Source organism: Sciurus vulgaris (genome assembly GCF_902686455.1).
Source record: "Sciurus vulgaris genome assembly, chromosome: 2".
Taxonomy (NCBI): domain Eukaryota; kingdom Metazoa; phylum Chordata; class Mammalia; order Rodentia; family Sciuridae; genus Sciurus; species Sciurus vulgaris.
In genome coordinates, this window is record NC_136462.1 from 148,546,313 (window position 1) to 148,564,553 (window position 18,241).

The window sequence follows — 18,241 nt, forward strand, 5'->3', positions numbered from 1 at the left end:
GGTTAAATGTATGTTGTATTTGTATAGGTCCATCAACATCTAAAAAAATATTTTTTAAAAAAGCTGAAATCGGGGCTGGGGTTGTGACTCAGTGGTGGAGTGCTTGCCTAGCATGTGTGAGGCACTGGGTTTGATTCTCAGAACCATGTATAAATAAATGAATGAAAATAAAGGTCCAACAACAACTAAAAAGGAAAAATCAACAATTTTTTAAAAGGCTGAAATCCTTTTTTAAAAAATGAAGGTATGAAAGGTTTCCTTTTTAAATTTTAATTGTAGATGAACCCAGTACCTCATGCGTGCTAGGCAAGCGCTCTACCACTGAGCTACCACCCCAACTCAAGAAATTTTAATGACATAGGAAAACATGATATATCACTGTTGTAGGGAAAAGTTTCAAAAGATGTACATGTATAACTATGCAACAGAAAAGAGGACAATATAAACTAAAATAGTAATGCCAGTGGACTTGAGATTTGTAAACTTTGCCAAATATATAAATTAGGTTTAAATTTTTAAAAAGTGTTTTCTTTTTCTTTGGTGCTAGGGATTAAAACCCAGGGCCTCAAGCATGCTAAGCATGTGCTCTATCACTGAGTTATACTCCCAACCAAAAAGTTTTTTAAAATATCTCTCTGGTAAGATGAAATTATGGGAAATAGTATTTTTCATTGTTTTTCAATTTTCCTGTAGTAAATATGTGCTAACTTTTGTAGGCAGATAATAAAATAACCACTTTGTTCCTTAGAAAATGGAGTCTAGCAGCTCTGCCTGAAAAGATGGCAGAGGGACAGTGTGCACTTAGGCCTACTTTGGCCCAGGAAGAGGCTGGCACTTGGCCTCTTGTTTTCTCCAGCCCCTTGACCAGCCAGCTCTGGCCAACTCAGCCATTTACACGCCCAGAACTGGTTGTTTCAGGAACCGCCCAGAAATCAGCTGTTGCTTTCCTGGAAGATAGGAGAACCAGAACATGAAGGTCTAGAGAGGGACTGGCAAGGTCACTTGATAAATGTGCGATATTTATAACCATATCTCTTTCCTCCTACAGATCTCTTCCTTTCGTTTTTTACTCTCCCAGGGTGGCCTCCCATTGGAGGCTAAGGAACGCAGCAAGCAGCATTTACCATGGGTGGAGATGTGGGTGGTTTCACAGAGGGTGGCTTGCTCCTCGTTCTCTCACATTGCCTCCTACTATAAACAAAACTACCATTATAGAGAATTGACCACGTGCCAGGTGTGTTTCCCTACCACTGCATTTCACACTACAACCCTGTGACGTTCCTCCTGGTCTGACGACCACTTTACAGGTGAAGAACTCAAGGCTCAGAGAGGTTAAGGAACTCGCCTTAGCTAACAAAGCTAGTTAGATAATAGTGGGTTCCAACCCGGGCTAAGTCAGGGCTCCAGCTTGTGAGGCCGCCCCCCTTAGGGCAAGGAACCGCGAGCCTCCCAAGGTCAAGAAGGACGCAGCCCCGCAGCCCCGTGGACCCCTTGGCCTACTTGGGCCACGCAGCCATCGTTGGGGACAAGACCCGACGCGGGGCGGGAAACTGCCTGGAGTCCTGTGTTGCTGTAAACGCCGGGGGTCGGCCGGCCTAGTGCCGGGGGACCGCGGAGCGGAGGAGCCCAGAAGTGCTCTCGGGACCATTCTCATTCTCGTAAACGCGGGCGGGGCGGGGCGGGGCGGGGCGGGGCTTGGCCTCGGCCCAGCATTTCCGGGGACACCGTGCCGGACAGAGGACGTTCGCTGGACACTCCGGGCCCCCAGGGACTGCGTCGGGCCGTCCTGGCAGCGGGAACGAGTCTGCAGAACCTCGGGCCGTGCCGTAGCTCAGAGGTGGCTGCGCTGGGGGTAGTGACTCACTCCAGGTAGGCGCGAGGGGCCGGGCGGCGAGGGAGCCGCAGCCCCGGGGTGACAAACGAGGCCCCGGCAGCCTGGTAGCCTCCGTCCCCCACACCCCGAACTCCCACCTCCCGCCCAGCCCCTTTCCCAAGAGGGCGCCACCTGCACGCTCTAATGGGCACCGGCGACCGCCTCTGGGGGAGCCTGTTGCCATGGCAGCGCAGGAGGCTGGCCCAGGTTCCCATGGCCACCGGGGGCCTCTGCTCCGAATCCTTTAACTGCGTCTTACAACACCCTCCTTACGCCACCCCCTACTCCCGAACCGGGAATTCTGACCCGGGAGGGAAGAATAGTCACTTGGAATTTGAAAAAGTGCTTGGAGCACTCCTCATGGTGGTCCGTGTTTGCCCTCTGAGTTAGGCCCTTTGTTTTGACTTTTTTCTTCTCTACAACAACAAGGTGTGTTTAGGGAATAGGAGAGTAAGGAAGTGAGAACCTTGGAAAAGAGGAATCTGTTGTGGCCTCTCCAGAGTCATTCTGATCTAGCACAAAGGTGCCGAAACCCTGGGTCATCAGGGGAAGGTTATTAAACCTCTGCTTACATTTCCTCACCTGTAATGTATGTTATTTAAGAATCACAGGGTTCTTTTGAGGGTTGAATGCCATAAGAGCTGGGAAGCATACAATTAAAATAAAATTTCCCCCATAGGTGCTTTACACGCCCCCTGCTCCCTCATTTTCATAGGGGAAACTGGACCCAGACAGATTAAATTACTTCTCAGATGATACAGTGAGTTGGTGGGAAGGTCAGATTTTAACTCAATCTCCTGACTGGCTGTGGCTGTTTCCTTTGTGAGTGTTCTTTCAGAAGCTCAGAGAAATAAGGTATATCTCCTGCTCTTGGCTGAGGGTGATTTAGAGATGGGGATGGGGTTCATGCCTGTAATCCCAGTGACAGGGGGCACTGAGGCAGGAGCAGCTCAAGTCTGAGGCCAGCTTCAGCCATTTAGTGAGGCCTTAAGCACCTTAGGGAGACCCTATCTCAAAAATCTTTTAAAAAGTGCTGAGGTGGGGGAAAGGTTTGGGAATCATGTAGCTCCAGAGTAAAGAACCCCTGGATTCAATCCCCAGTACCAAGAAAAAAATAGATGGGAATGGGACTGGCAGTGTGGCTTAGTGGTGGTAGAACACATGTTTAGCATGTTTGAGGACCTAGGCTCAATCCCCAGTATCAGATAAATAAAATTAAAGTTGGAGACATTGGCAATAGGTGAAGAAAAGATGGGAAATGGAGGCTTTTTCTTAGGGGAGAGCTGAAAGAGTCTCTCTCCCTGGCACACAGGTCTTGTGTCCTGGACTTTCACTTTAATGTTGTTATCTAATAGGAACTAGAGCATTCAGCCACTCCCCCAAATACTATCCCTTCTGAAGCCAACAAAGCTGAGACTAGAGACATATGAGTAAGAAAACCCTTTGCCCTAAAGCAAGGAAATGGGGTTCTGGTGTGATACCTTTCCTTTGAAAAAGAGGAAGGTGGGAAAGAAGATCCAGGAAGGAGCACTTGAATGAATCATTTGGAAATGATTTGAGACAGGCAGCTAGAGCAGAAAACTCATTTATTCATTTAGTAAACATTTACTGGGTGCCTGCTATTTCCAAGTTCTGCCCTGGGGCTGGAGATTTAAAAACCTGAGTTAGGCAGGTCTGGTTCTTGCACCCAAGCAGCTTATAGAAGAGATGGACAGAGAGGGATGGAATGTGTAAATGAGTGTTTTACTACAGCATAATGAGTGCCTTAATGAAAACCTGAACTGAGTGCAGAGGGAACCTAGAGCAGCAACTCCGGAAATCATCAAAAACAGCAGGATTCTAGCCTGTACAGCCTAGGAGCACTTCTGGAGCTCTGCCAGGTTGGCCCTGGCCACTACCTTAGTTGGAGACAAAGGAATGAGTAATGGAAGTGTCTAAAGAAATGTGGGTGAGGATGGGTTCTCTGGAAAGAAGAGTTTAAGGGATCCAGATGAACTGTAACTGTGAGGCAGCAACCATTTCCTTCACATTATCAATGATGCTTAAGCGGCAGCAAGTGCCCCAGAAACATTGGTTGAAAGAAAGAATGAAGAAAGGAAAGATGAAGAAGGAAGGAAAAGAGGAAGGAGGGAGGGAGAGAGGAATTGGAAGGAAGGACAACAGCCCATATTATCTGAAGAGGAGATGGCTTTAACTTGAGAGAAAATCTGGTTGAGATTCTGACTCCATGTGGGCCCTGGAGTAGAAGATTTGGGTTCTGGTCCTAGTCTTGACTTAGCACTTGTGTGACTTGAGCAAGTTTGAGCCACTCTCTGCTCAAGTTTCTTGTCTGTATAGTGGGAATAAACTGTAACTTGTATCTCCCTCTGTTGTGAGGATTAAATAAATGACTAAATGTAAAAAGTTCAGCAGTGTTAAATGTCAGCTTTGATTTAGGTCGAAAGAGTTTGCTATATATTTCACATCACAGTTATATGACTGTTCCAAAGTAAGGTACGATTTCTTTTTACCTGGTAAAGGCTAATTTGTTTGTTTGTTTGTTTTTGTACTGGGGATTGAACCCAAGGGTGCTCTGCCACTGAGCTACATCCCTAGACTTTTTATTTTTTAGTTTTTACTTTTAGACAGGGTCTCACTAAATTGGTCAGAGCCTGCTGAGTTTCTGAGGCTGGCCTCCAATTTGTGATCCTCCTGCCTCACCCTCCAGAGTTACTGCGATTATAGGCATGTGTCACTGCGCCTGGCTTGATAAAGGCTTCTATAGATCTTCCCTGTATCTATAGAAGAACATAAAGAAATGGTTCTTCATCTTTTTGGGAGGGCAGTTTTTTGTTTTGTTTTGTTTTGTTTTGTTAGTTACTGGGAATTGAACCTAGGGACACACTACCACTGAGTTACATTCTTAGTCCTTGCTATTTTTTATTTTGAGACAGGGTGTTAAAATAAATTGCCCAGGCTGGCCTCAAACTTGCAGTCCTCCTACTTCAGCCTCCTAAATCATTGGGATTACAGGCATGCACCACCATGCCCTACTGACAAAGATCTTTTTGAAATCACATGAAAGCTCTTATTCCCTTTCTTCAGAAATGCCATGTCATTCTTGGGGTTCACAGTATCCTGAAGCCTACCCTGGGGTTAAAGGGCTCCCTGCTTTGCTCCACATCTCACAGGCTGCAGTGAAGAGGTCTAAGGCAGCATTCATTGAAGAGGCTCTAGGAGGAGCAAGCTGAGTCTGCTCTTTCAAGGGGATATGGAAACCACAAGATGGGAGACTTGGAGTTAATCCCATAAGGCTGGGTAGGTCTGGCCCCTTAGAGCTCCCTCCCCTTCTGGGGCCAGGCTGGGGCCACTAAGAACCTCATGGGCTGTGGAGTTCCTGGTGTGGTGACCTCCAGCCTGATGCTCACTTTACACTTATAAATGGTGCTGCTAGCAAGTCCCAGGGAGTCATGGGCCTGGGTAGCTGGTGTGTGAGGTCCCTCAGAAAAGTCTTTGATGCCCTTTCTGTGAATGTTATCTCCTGATGCCATTGCTTTAGGGTGGCAAGTGGGGACATCACTATGGGTGGGGCATTTCTTCATCCTGGCAAAGCAGGGTGGTAGTACCATCCTTGTAGCCACAGAAAATAAGTGGCAACCCATCTGTCCATTCCTACTACTCTTGTGGGCACACCCAACCTGCCCACCCTCTGGGTTCAGCATCACAGTCAAGAAAGGCTTTATCTGGGAGCAAGAGTGGCAGCCACCTAAAGTGATTGAGAAGCTTTGGGATCAGAAAGCCCATCCTCTGTGGGACAAAAGAGGCTGAGGGAAGAACATTGGGCCTCTGGGAAGGGAGGTTTGTTCCCTGGGGTGAAGGCAGGGTTCCGGCCTTCACAGGGCAATGCCTAGGGGTGTGGTGCTCAAAGTGGATTTCAGGGGGAAAGAGTTCAGTGGCAACTGGGGAGATAAATTTCTTATTTCTTAGGATCTTGAGAACTGGGTCTCATAAGCTGAACTGGAAGCTGAGCCTCTGTCCCAGGCCATTAGCCTTCTTGCCCCATTCTTAGCTGGTGGAACACTGTGAGTGGCTACAGTGGTTTGAGTACAAGACAGAGTTGCTGAGCAGTCATTGTGCCCCTTCAGGGTGATGGGTGCCAAGCACCTGTGATTGGTGCCAATTACCCCATGTTCTCTATTCCCCCAAGGTGAGCAGACCTGAAGGCACAGACAGACAGTATCTCCTGAACTTGTGTTGGGGGTGCAGGGGAGTGACAGTGGCAACTTCATGTTCTACCCTGCCTGGGCAGGACAGGTTGAGCCCTGCAGGTTGCACCATATCCCTGTAGGGCGGGGGATCCCCTCCCAGGGAGTGGCCAAATCAGGCCCCAACAGGCCCAGTGGGGGCGGTACCGGGTGGCAGGCTGCTCACCACAGTGGGCACACCCGGGTTTGGGCTGGGCAGGCTGGTTTTTTCTCCCTGTGAGAGTTGCAGCCTCAGCACTGGATTTGCAGGAGGCAGCTGAACCAAGGGAAGAGCCTAAAAGGGGGTCCTTGGCATGGGCATCTAAGATGGTTAAATGTCATTGAGGCTTTAGACAACTTTTAGATGGAGGTTGAACTGATGGAACATGGAGCATTCACTACATTCCAGTGTTACCAATTGCTTTACAGATGTTGTCTCATTTCTTATAACCATTCTGAAGTACTGGTAGCATCCCCCTTGCAGATGAGGAAACTGAGGTTCAGAGGAATGCATGGCTTTCTTTCCCATTTTTTTTTTCACATGAGTATTTTACCACTGAGCTATACCCCCCAATCTAAAACAGCTTTCTTAAAGTCCACAAAATAACAGGTAGTGTTGATTTCTTCTGACAGAAGAACCTGTGTGCTCAGTCACTGAATTCTACCACTTACAGGAGAAAGAAGAAAACAAAGGAGCAGTGGACAGGAACCTGGTTTGGGGAACAGAGATGAGGCCATTTCTTTACATTCATTGCCAGACCCTGGTTGAAAGCTGCCTGAGAAATTTGAAGGCAGTATTAGTACTAACCCTGCGTGGATGCCCTCTACTGCAGAGGGCACTGCCCCAAGGAAGCACCCAGCCCCCAGGACCTGGCAGCTATTGGCTTATTTAAAAGCACACACAGGGTGTGCCAGCTGGTGTCACTTGCTCATCAAAATGTATTGATGCTGCAGCTGAGCTGCTTACCCAGCCCTTGGGAGGAGACAGCAGCAGCGTGCCCAGCCAGGGCAGGGTGGGGAGCTGCAGCTGCAGATTGGTATAAGAGGACTTGGGGCTATGAGGGGATAGTGGCAGGGGGCCAGGGCCTGGGGAGCTGGGCCGCAGCCAGTTCGTGTCTGCAAGGCCTTGCTTGGGCAGGCTGCCAGTCAGCACCAAGAGCAGGGAGGAGTCTGAGGACTACCCCAGGAGGGGCAGCAGGACCTTTGGGTTCAAGCTCCACTGGGCTTGGCAGGAGGCTCCTCCCCCAAGGGCAGCAAACAAAGCAATGTCTTCCAGAGTAGAACTGTGGGAGCCAGAGAACCAGGCTCCCTGGGTGGGAATCAGAGCTGGCAGGCTTGGCTAGGGGCCACCCAGCAGGGGTCATTCATGCGCAAGGATGCCCTGCTTGCACCTGGGCAGAGGTGGTACCAGGGGTGATGAATCATTATTGATGGCTTGAGAGACTGAAGGTGGCCTCCTTTGAAGGTTCTATGGCTAGCACTTGCCCTGTGCCTATTCCCAGTCTTCCCTTTGTACTGAGCAGGAGAGACAGGCAGCAAGCAGATTACATTTGCTTTACATTTGATTTACATTTTCATTCTTTTTTATTTGGTACCAGGGATTGAACCTAGCTTAACCACTGAGCCACATCCTCAGCCCTTTTCTGTATTTTATTTAGAGACAGGGTCTTGCTGAATTGCTCAGGGCCTTGCTAAGTTGCTGAGGCTGGCTTAGAACTCGAGATCCTCCTGCCTCAGCCTCCCGAAACTGCTGGGATTACAGGCATGCCTTACATTTTTATCTTGTTTTCTTTATTTTCTCTTTCTCTAGTAGACTTTATTTCTCATCATTCTCTTCCCTTCTTCTGTAGTTTCTCTCATTTTTTTCTTCTACCACCTGATCCTACATGTGTACCCTCTTCCCCTTTTTGGTCTCTTTCTCTCTCTCTCTTTTCTCGCTCTTTCTCTTTTTTTTTTTTTTTTTTTTTTTTTTTGGTACTAGGGATTGAATTTAGAGGTACTCTACCACTAAGCTACAGCCCTAGCCCCTACCCCACTTATTTTTTTTTATTATTTTTTTTATTTTGAGATGAGGTCTCACTAAGTTGCTGAGACCGCCCTCAAAGTTTTCATGTTCCTGCTCCAGCCTCCCAAGTAGCTGGGATTATAAGTGCACCATGCCCATCCAGTCTCTCTTTTTTCCCCCCATGATAACAAATATAAAGCATAAGTTTACATACAGTAAAAGGCACAGATCTTAAGTGTACAGCTTGACATTTTAACATTTGTACACACTTGGAAAATCAATACCAGATCTAGATAGAGAATGTCTCCCATCATCCCCCAAGTTTCCTCCTCTGCCTGCAAGTCTTGTGCCCACATCTCTCACCACAGAGTTTTGTCCTTTTTTTATAATGTCTTCCAATGCACATTTTACCCCTCATTCTTTTTTTTGTGTGTGTGTGTGTCTACTGGGATTTGAACCCAGGGGCACTTAACCACTAAACCACATCCCTAGCCTTTTTTATGTTTTATCTAGAGACAGGGTCTTGCTGCTTTGCTTAGGGCATTGCTAAGTTGCTGAGGCGGGCTTTGAATTTGCAATCCTCGTGCCTCAACCTCCCAAGCCTCCTTAGTCTCCTGAGGGATTACAGGCATGCATGCTCCATTTTACTTCTCATTCTTGTGACTTTGTCCTTATATGTGTGCATGAGAGAGAACCTCAGGTAGAAAACGGAAAACGCAGGAGAGTCAGAATGGGAGGAAGAGCAAGGTCCTGTGAATGGAGGTGGAGATGGAGATGGAGGGGCAGATTTGATGATGACTTCATCTTGCTGGCTGGGGGCACAGAGGAAGTGTTGCTTTTCTGCCCTCCACCCCACCCCCCGCTCTGTACTCCCTTTCCAAGCTGCCCCCTGAGCTCTTTATAAACACTGACAGTTCTGGCAAGAAAGACTTGCCTACATCCAAGAGTGCAGAGGGAAAGAAGAGACATGTCATTGGCTTGGGAACCACTCTTCAGCCCACAGGAAGTCCGTTCAAAGGAGATTTTTCTCTGTCAGTTGCCCTTCTGTTTCTTCTAGTCTGGGGAGAACACATTAGCACACTCACAGAAGATGGTGGAGCCCACAAGGACTAAGGCTGCCATGCTGGGGACATGGATTGGAGGGCTGTTCCGCAGGCCAGCAGTTGGGACCCTCATGTTGTCAGACCTTTGGAGCTTGTACTAGAGTGCCATGATAGGCAGTGGGGGTTTGGAAGACAGAAGACCTGTCACTGCCCTTGAGGGCTTGCTGCCCAGTTGGCACAAGACATACTTTTGAAGCATTTGAGCAGCCATGAGCAGGATATAATTAACCACCAAGTGAGGCTGCAGCAGCCCCTGCCTCCTCTCCCTAAGGATGAGTATAGCCGTCAGACAAGCCCTGTGTTGCCAAGACACGAGGCAGACCAATCTCGCTGCCACTTTAGGAACTATCTGATGTGAAGATTCTAATTGAGCAGATGGCCACAGATCAAGTGCTGCTCTAGGTAAGGGCAGTAAGCAGAAAACAAAAGGAAATACTGTAACCAGTACTTTCGTTTTGACAAGATTTCTTGTAGGGTTTTCCCATAACATTCTTGAGGGTAATATGGAAAAATGTGGGCTGAACAGTGGAGTTTGGAGGGTACATAGATAACTGCTCAACCTACAAGGGCTGTTGGTCTATTTTAACCCTAATGGGGATCTCATGACATTGCCACTGGGCTCTGTTTTCAGTTGTCTTACTTATTTTTCCCAAATGAAGAACTAAAGGATCAGCACAAAAATACCCATAACTCTACCTTTATTGACAAACTGTTAAAGTTTTACCACAGTCATGTTCTTGTTCTTCCTTCCTAACACACACGCGCGCACACACACACAATTTGTTTTTGCTGAATCATTTGAAAGTAAGTTGTAGATATCATGATACTTCACCTCCAAAAACTTTGATAGACATTTCCAAAAAATGAGGACTTCATCATACATAAGAAATATCATTATCATACCTAAGAAAATGAAATATATTGAGCATGCCTGTAATCACAGTTACTTGGGAAGCTGAGGCAGAAGTATTGCAAGTTCAGGGCAACTTAGTAAGACCCTATCTCAAAACATTTTTTTAAGAAAAGAACTGGGACTGGGGGCTGGGGAGATAGCTCAGTTGGTAGAGTGTTCGCCTCGCAAGCACAAGGCCCTGGGTTCAATCCCTGGCACCGCAAAAAAAAAAAAGAAAAAAGAACTGGGGATGTAGCTCAGTGCTACAGAACCCCTAATTTCAGTCCCCATACAAAAAAAAAAAAAAAAAAGAAAAAAGAGGAAAGGAACAAAGTCAATAAATATCAACTGGGCATGGTAGCACACATCCCAGTGATTTGTGAGGCTAAGGCACAAGTTTGAGGTCAACCTCAGCAACTTTGTGAAATCTTGTCTCAAAATAAAAAATAAAAAGGGCTGGGATGTAGCTCAGTGGTAAAGCATTCCTGGGTTCAATGCCCAATACCAAAAAAGAAAAAATAATCCAATAAATATCATCTTACATCATCAATATTAAAAATTTTCCCAATTGCTCCATGGTACCACCGCCATACCAAGATCCAATCAAGTTCATTTATTACATTTGATCATTATGCCTTTTTAGTCTCTGAACCTTAAACAGTCCCTTTTTTTGGCTTTTACTAGATTGATCTTTTGGAAGAGTTTAGGCTAGTTGTTTTGTAGAATGTTCCATATGCTGGATGTGTTTGGTAATGTCCTTGTTATTAGATCTGTGTTAAACTCTTTTGGCAAGAATGCCACAAGATTAATGTTGAATACTTCTGATTGCATCAAATCAGGAGGTAAATTGTGTCACATACTCCTATAACTGATGATGCTACTGTTGGTGATTTGGTTAAGATGGTGGCCACCAGAGGGTCTGGGGATAAAGCTCAGTTGGTAGAGAGCTTGCCTTGTGAGCACAAGGCCCTGGGTTCAATCCCCAATACTGCAAAAAAAAAAAAAAAAAAAAAAAAAGATGGTGACCACTAACTAGGCCACCAGATCTCTCTCTTAGAAACACTTCTTAGAGACATTTGTGGGACAGACTTTGACACCTTGCTACTACATACTTTCCTAATAATCTGCCACTAATTTTTTCACGTCCATTGATAATTCTTGTTTGAATCTACATTTTTCAATTCCATCATTTCTTCTACATTTATTAGTCAGCATTTTTCTGTAAATAAAATCTTCCTTTCCACCCCTTCTCCTTCTCTATCTCTGAGTTTCATTGTGAACTAATGGATTATATTTTAATTTGATGCATTAGAAGCCATTATGCTATTCAATGCAACAAGTGGTCATCAAGCTGACTCCTAAGACCCTTCCCTGCAAAAAAAAAAGAAAAAAAAATTTGCTTAGAAAAAGGAAAAGGCACCTCCTAGTTTCTTTTGACATGAACCCATAAGTCTTCGATAACTCTTTGCTTTCTGGCCCAACAGACTATCCTGTGTTTACCTCATACTTTTTCTTTCATTCTCCAAGGAGTCCTTATTCCTTTTATTGGAAAGTGGTATATAGAAGCCAAGACCTGGGCACTAGATCTGCTCATCCATTATTTTTATCAATGACTTGTATAAAAGCATAAGGAATGCTTAACTAAATTTACAGATCACTCAAAGTGGGAGGGGAAACCAAATGTATAATGGAAGAATAAGTATTCAAAATGACTTCAGGAGGATGAAACCTGGGCCAGAATCAATACATTTAAGAGAGATAATAAGTCCTACGTTGAATTGAAAAAGCTAATTGCCTAATTTCAGATTTGAGGAAAGTCTTTATTGGATCTGAGTGGTATAAAAACTAGTTCTATAGGTGGGCGTGGTGGCGCATGCCTGCAATCCCAGCAACTCAGGAGGCTGAGGCAGGAGGATCATGATTCAAAGCCAGTCTCAGCAACTTGGCGAAACCCTGTCTCAAAAAGTAAAAAAAAGGGGGGGGGGGGGGCTGGGAGGATGTGGCTCAGTGGGTAAGGACCCTCTCGATTCAATCCCTAGTACCAAAAAAACAAAAAAAAAAAGAGAGAGAAAGAAAAGAAATGCTCTGGTTGTAAGTTAAAATGAGCCAGCAGTATTTTGTGACTCTTAGATTACACTCATTCATTCATTCAAACAATATTTATTCAGGTTGCCACCATATGTCAGCACTGTTCTAAATGCTTAGGATAAGTTAACAAACCAACCAAACAAAATTCCTGCCCTTTGATATTTATTCTGAGATGGGGACCACTGACCATTGAGCAGAGAAGAGGAGTGACCTGATTTTCTTGGATAATGGGTATCAAACCCAGGGGCACTTTACCATTGAGCTCTATCCCCAGACCTTTTAATTTTTATTTTGAGACAGGGTCTTACTCAATTGCTGAGACCTTGAATTTGCGATCCTCCTGCTTCAGGATCCAGGGATTATATAGTTATGAGTCTGTGCCTGGCTCTTTTCTTTCTTTTTCTGACCAGTCTTTTTTTTTTTTTTTTTTTTTCCTAGAGACAGGGTCTTGCTGAGTTGTTTAGGGCCTTGATAAGTTGCTGAAGCTGGCTTTGAACTCAGGACCCTCCTGCCTCAGCCTCCTAAGTTGCTGCTTTTTTTTTTTTTTTTTAATTGAATGCAGGACCCTAAACCACATCCCCAGACCTTTTAATTTTTATTTTGCACCAGCATCTCACTAAAGTGTTTAGGGCCTTTATAAGTTGCTGAAGCTGGCTTTGAACTTTCGATCCTCCTGTCTTAGACTCCCCAGTCACTAGGACTACAGGCAAATGCCACAGGGCCAGCACCTGTGGAATTCTGTAGCCAGTGCTGGGAGCCCCTAGTCTGCCTCATGTGCACCATGTGCACACAAGGATGTCAGAATGGTGGATGTGCAGAAATCATGTAACATGAATAAATTTGGCTTCAAGAAAGGAGACTTTGGACCATTTGGAGTGCTGTGCTCACTCTTTACCTGCTGTGGGAGAGGATATGGCAGCAGGGAGGCAGGGCAAAAGGATGTAGCTCAGAGGATATTGTTTTGACTAGGGGTGAAAAAGAGTTGTCCTCTAATTGCAGCAAATTCCAGGAGACATGGTTTCCAGGGCCATGGAACTGAATAGCAGAGGTTTTCAAACTCCTTTTAATTGTAGTTAAAGAAGGAATTACATTTTACTGTAATCCTGTGCACTTAGGAAAACCTGAAACAGGTTTCCCAAAACTTATCTTCTGTGATCAATGAACTCTTGAGATTTCTAAGTTGGTTTTTCACTAAATTGATTTCAGAATTCAGTAAGGGATTCAGTCGACTACTGAAAACCCCTGGTCTCAACATTGCTGAACTCCACCCATGGGGATATTGGGAGTGAGGAGGATTGTGGGTGGCTACCTCTGGGATTCCATTTCAGCCTTAGTGGGTCTTTTCCTCTGCCAGTGCACGAGCATTTGTGGAGAAGATCTCATTTCCTTGGCAGTGCAGTGCATTAAATTCTCTTATCCCACTTAAGCTAATTTTGCCGCGCGCGCGCCCTCCCCCCCCCACCCCCCGCCCCCCGCCCCACGCTGGGCTTCGCGCGCACAGAATTTTAAGCATGGGCAAACCCCTGCAGGGTACCTAGACTTAAGTGCTGAGCCTGTAGCGAACGCCCAGCCAAGACCTGCAGTGGATTGACCCGTGCGGAAATTACATTCGCAAGCAACCATCCCCGGTGTCAGCACGAGCTCGGCCGAGTTCATTTGCTCACAGACCAGAGGATGCCAGGAACCAGGGTTAGGAGGAGCCGCACATAAAGAAAAGAGACCAAGGTCTGACCTTCCCGAGGCACACAATTCTCAACAAAGGATCGCAGAGGAGCCATAAGGGGGCCTGGCCCCGCGGCGGTGGGAAGGTCTGAGAGGGCGGGGACCTAGGGGTCAGTTCTTGTCCGCGTTCCAGCGCTCCGACTCGAGGCTTGGCCCCTCCAAGTGCACCAAGCCTACGTCCCTAGTGCTTCCAGCGCCCAGGAAGAAGGAAGAGGGAAAGGGAGGGTTGGGCAAGGAGCGGAGCCCAGAGAGGCAGGACTAACCGCCCGACTTCCTCCTTGCCCTACTCTCCCTCCCTCTCCCTCCGAGCGGGGCTTGCTGGGGAGCGCCAGTGGCGGGACGTGCGATCGGCTGGAGGATCGCTGGGTCAGGGTCTGCCAGCGTCGCCGCTAACCACGTGACTCGTTCCCCCATCGCCGTCCCCCACAGGTTTGCGAGGGGAGGTCGGAGGAGTGACTCGGGGGCTGGACTGCGGGGCGGGGCTGCAGCCTGCGACTCCAGTTAGCAACCTGAGCCTGAGCTCCAGGACGCAGTCTCTCGCCTTGGTCTGAGGTCGACGCGCCGCGATGGGCCGGGCGAGCCGGCCAGCCACCCTGCTGTCGCTACTGCTTCTCTTGCTGCTCCTGTTGCCACCGCCTCCGACGCGGGCTCTCAGCCCCCGGATCAGCCTGCCACTAGGTGAGTGCCGCTACAACCCGCGGGGTGCACGGAGGGGAGGGCTACTGGAGTGGTGCCTCCTGCGGAGGTGACCGTGACAAAGGAGGGAGGAGGGGACCTGTCGAGGGCTTGGGGTCTGTTACGATAGCTCTTTTAAAAGTGCTGAGGGAAGGGAGAGAGAGGAGAGGGGAGCTATGAGGCCGAGGGCCTCTTTTTTCCGTTTTCTTTCTGGGCTTGGAGGGGGGGTTTACTCTCTCCGTCGCTGTTCATCCCCTAGCGTGATGCAGTCTCGGCTGGGGCTGCTCCCCCCCCCCCCCCACCCCTGTGCTTGCCACTCGGCGGCCAGCCTGCCTATCTACTTGTCTTTGATGCTGGCCAGAACTGGTCGCGGTGCCGCCCCCTGAGCGTGGCTCTGGGTGGCGAGTGTCTGGTGCTTGCTGTGCTGTAATCACTGGGGTTCTGGTATTCCCAGCAAGTCACAGCAGGGTCAGAAACGATGGCTGGCGGGCTTCCGATCTTTCCTCCCCACCCCTCCATCCCTGACTAACCGCCAAGGAGGGAACCCCTGGCCCACCATCGCCCCAGACCCTGGGAGCGAACCCTGCTTAGAGTGTGACCTGGAATGCCATCCTTTTGGGCCACATTCCTCTCCTGGTGCTTACATCTGCCTCTGGCCGCCTCCCTTCCCAGTCTTCTGCTCTTGCCTGTTTTTACTCTCAGCTCTTCTTGGGCCCTCAGGCTGTGGAATCAGAGGGACCTGAGTCCTCAGCCCAGTAAGTACCTTCTGCTCCCCTGTTTCTTTATTTGCAAAGAGGACTCAGGCATGGGTACTTTGCAAAGCTATTTTATGAATTTGATAAAACTAGGTACAGTATGTGGGCACAAGGCTTATAGGTGCCCAACAGATGTTTCTCCAAGCCCTTTAACTTGCTGGTTGTCACGTTGTACAAATTAGAATAAAGCAAATTAGAGGTTACAGACTGAAACAATTCCAGGTTCCTTCTCACAGCATCCCCACCCCTAAAAACATCCTATTTACAAAAGGAAAGAGTAGAATCAGCGCTTAAATTAAGGCAGGGCTCCAATGACTTGAGTAGCCCTATGTTAACCTCTGTCTGAAGCAGACATCCTGGGTTCAGATCCTGCCTCAGCCACCTAGCACCCATGTGACCTGGAGTGAGTTCCTTCTGTGGACGTATTTTCCTCATCTGTAAAATGGGGATAATAATAGCACCTAGCTCAAGGTTGTGAGTATGAAATCATTACATGTTTGAAAAGTCCTTAGGACAGGACTTGGTACAAAAACTGCTCAGTAGGTGTTAGCATCATTCATGCTATGCAGTGACCTCAGACCATTCCTGCGCATCCTGCACAGAGCTCGGGTGGTTTTACCTAAGGAGGGGATAGTGCTGGGGTGACTGTAGCCCCGTGGGTGCTCCAGCTTGTGAAGTGAGGATAAACAGGTGTGTTCATCCCCAGGATGACTGCCTTGCTACTTCTGCTGTGACCAGGACTCTTTTGACCTTCAGACCCTCTCAGCTTTGGGAGAAGGTGAGGTGAATGGGGATCAATGCTCTGATGGACTCACCTTGGGGAAACTGGACTGGCTCACAGGGTCATGACAGACACAGTAGGTGTTGTGTCCAACTCAGGAATTGGATGGGACCACTCCCAGGGTGACTTGAAGGCAGGATTGGGGAACCGTGAGGGGGAAATAGGAGGACCTGCTTCCTGAAAACATCTAGAACTCTTAGTTATTAACTGCACAGCTCTAGCACCTGGCTCATTTCTGCAATTTCGTGACTAATTCTTAGGCTGTAGTAGGGACTTCTGTCACACACCATCACCCACCCCTGTACAGGTCACATCAGTTTATCCAGCAGGACTATCACAGATTTTACAAGAGTGTCTAACTGAGGGGTTCCCAGGGCCTGAAATGCAGTCCGTAGTATTTATCAGACTGGAAGTCCTAAAGAAAAAGACCCCTTCTACTGTGCTCTTGGGGCCAGGTCTTCACAGATGGGATCCCTTTTCTGGTTCTACCAAAGCCCTGGAATAGTTCAGCAATATTCCTGCCACCTGAACTATGGAGCACATTTTCACACCTGCCTGAACTACCACATCTGGGATACCTCCCCTCCCTGACCTTCTGCCCAGCCCTTGATATGCGCCTTTACCTCCTATCTACACACAGATCCTTTGACTGTCTGGGAGTCCCAAAGGGGAATGCTCTAGTGACTGAACAGGCTCACCCTCTGAGTGTGGCTTGAGGCAGTTTCCTGCCTCATCCCTGGGGGCTCATTAGATGTTCCTGGCAGCCTGCCCATCTTGGGCAGGCCTATGGTGACCAAGGGATGCTTGGCCCAGGGCCTGTGGGTCCTTCCTTCACATGCCTCTCAGAACGAGAAGCGTGGAACTGAAGACCACACCCCCGCTTCATGCCACCTACCTTCCCCTACTGAATTCCCACCCAAACCTCTCAAGGATCAGGATAGCAAGGACAGTGGGCTATGTCCACAGCTTAAAACAAATCCATTGAAGTGGAGCATCTAGTTGCTCTGCATCTAGGGTCATTCCTGGAAAACCCCCACCATTAGTGTTGATGAACAGCACATTCTTGGGGCCTTTAGGTGGTGAGGGCATTTATGACCTTACCCAGTGTCCAGTAGGAGGAAGAAGACTGGGAACAGGCAGTGGGGAACAGGGTCAGCTGGAAGTCTCTGTGAAAGAAATATTTGAGTGAAGAGTGTGGAATTTGAGTTCTTTTGCACTGAAAAATTGCCTTGTAAAGTTCTAGGACCAGAGCATTGTCAGGGGCAGGAGTGATGTTGACTACAGGGTCCAGTGCCTCCCAGCCTGACCAAGTGAGAAGAAACAAAACAGACCTGCTTCCTGTTTCACCAGAGTCCTATGGAGTCCCCTTATTTGGGTAATTTAAGGGAGTTGTTTATGTCCCCCTGCCCAAGAAGTATATCACTGGAAAGTTCTGGGCACAGCATGTCTGAACCAGATTGAAAATAAGTCTATCGGCCTGCAAACCACAGTCAAGAAAACCCCTGTGAGCAGAAAGAGCCAGAGACCTTTGCACGAATTAGCTGCTTGTCCTCTGATCCTGGAGCAGACACCCAAAGTGAGGGGTGCCTTGAGGGGCTCATGATGCTCATTGCTTATTTAGTCTTCTCCCACCTTCCTTGATGTGGCCTCAGCTTGGAATGAGTCTTTGTCTTAAGCTCTGTCCCATCTGCTGGCCTTTTCGTGGTTCTCCAGGGCCAAATGGAAGGGTTGTAACTGAATGCTAAGAACCTGGTTGGGGGCTGGGAAGATAGTTCAGTTGGTAGCGTGCTTGCCTTACAAGCACAAGGCCCTGGGTTCAATCCCCAGCACCGCAAAACAAACAAACAAACAAAAAAACCAAAACCTGGTTGGGAAAATTAACTCAAACCACCCTCACTAACTACACATCCCAGGGCAAACTCTCAGCCTTTTCCAAGCCTGTTCTCATGTTGGTAAGATAGGAAATAATAGCTGGACCCATCACCCAGGCTTCTGAGAGGATTACATGAAATAATGCATGTAAAGTGTCTGGCATGATGCCTGGCACGTGCTGCGTGTGTCCCCAGTAAAAGACAGCAGCTTCTGCTCTGCTGTGCTAGAAAGTCCCTCCAACCTCGCTATGTG

At 47.8% G+C, this 18,241-nt stretch overlaps 1 protein-coding gene across 1 annotated transcript in view; it reads left to right on the forward strand.

The window, feature by feature from the left end:
• Positions 1–1,730: 1,730 nt before the first annotated feature.
• The window catches only part of SEMA4B (semaphorin 4B), a 37,565-nt gene continuing 21,054 nt past the window's right edge, over positions 1,731–18,241 (forward strand). The window contains exons 1-2 of the mRNA XM_079125406.1: positions 1,731–1,869; positions 14,336–14,584. Of these exons, the coding sequence (XP_078981532.1) occupies positions 14,473–14,584 (112 nt within the window). The 5' untranslated portion in view covers positions 1,731–1,869; positions 14,336–14,472. The remainder of the gene's footprint in view (positions 1,870–14,335; positions 14,585–18,241) is intronic.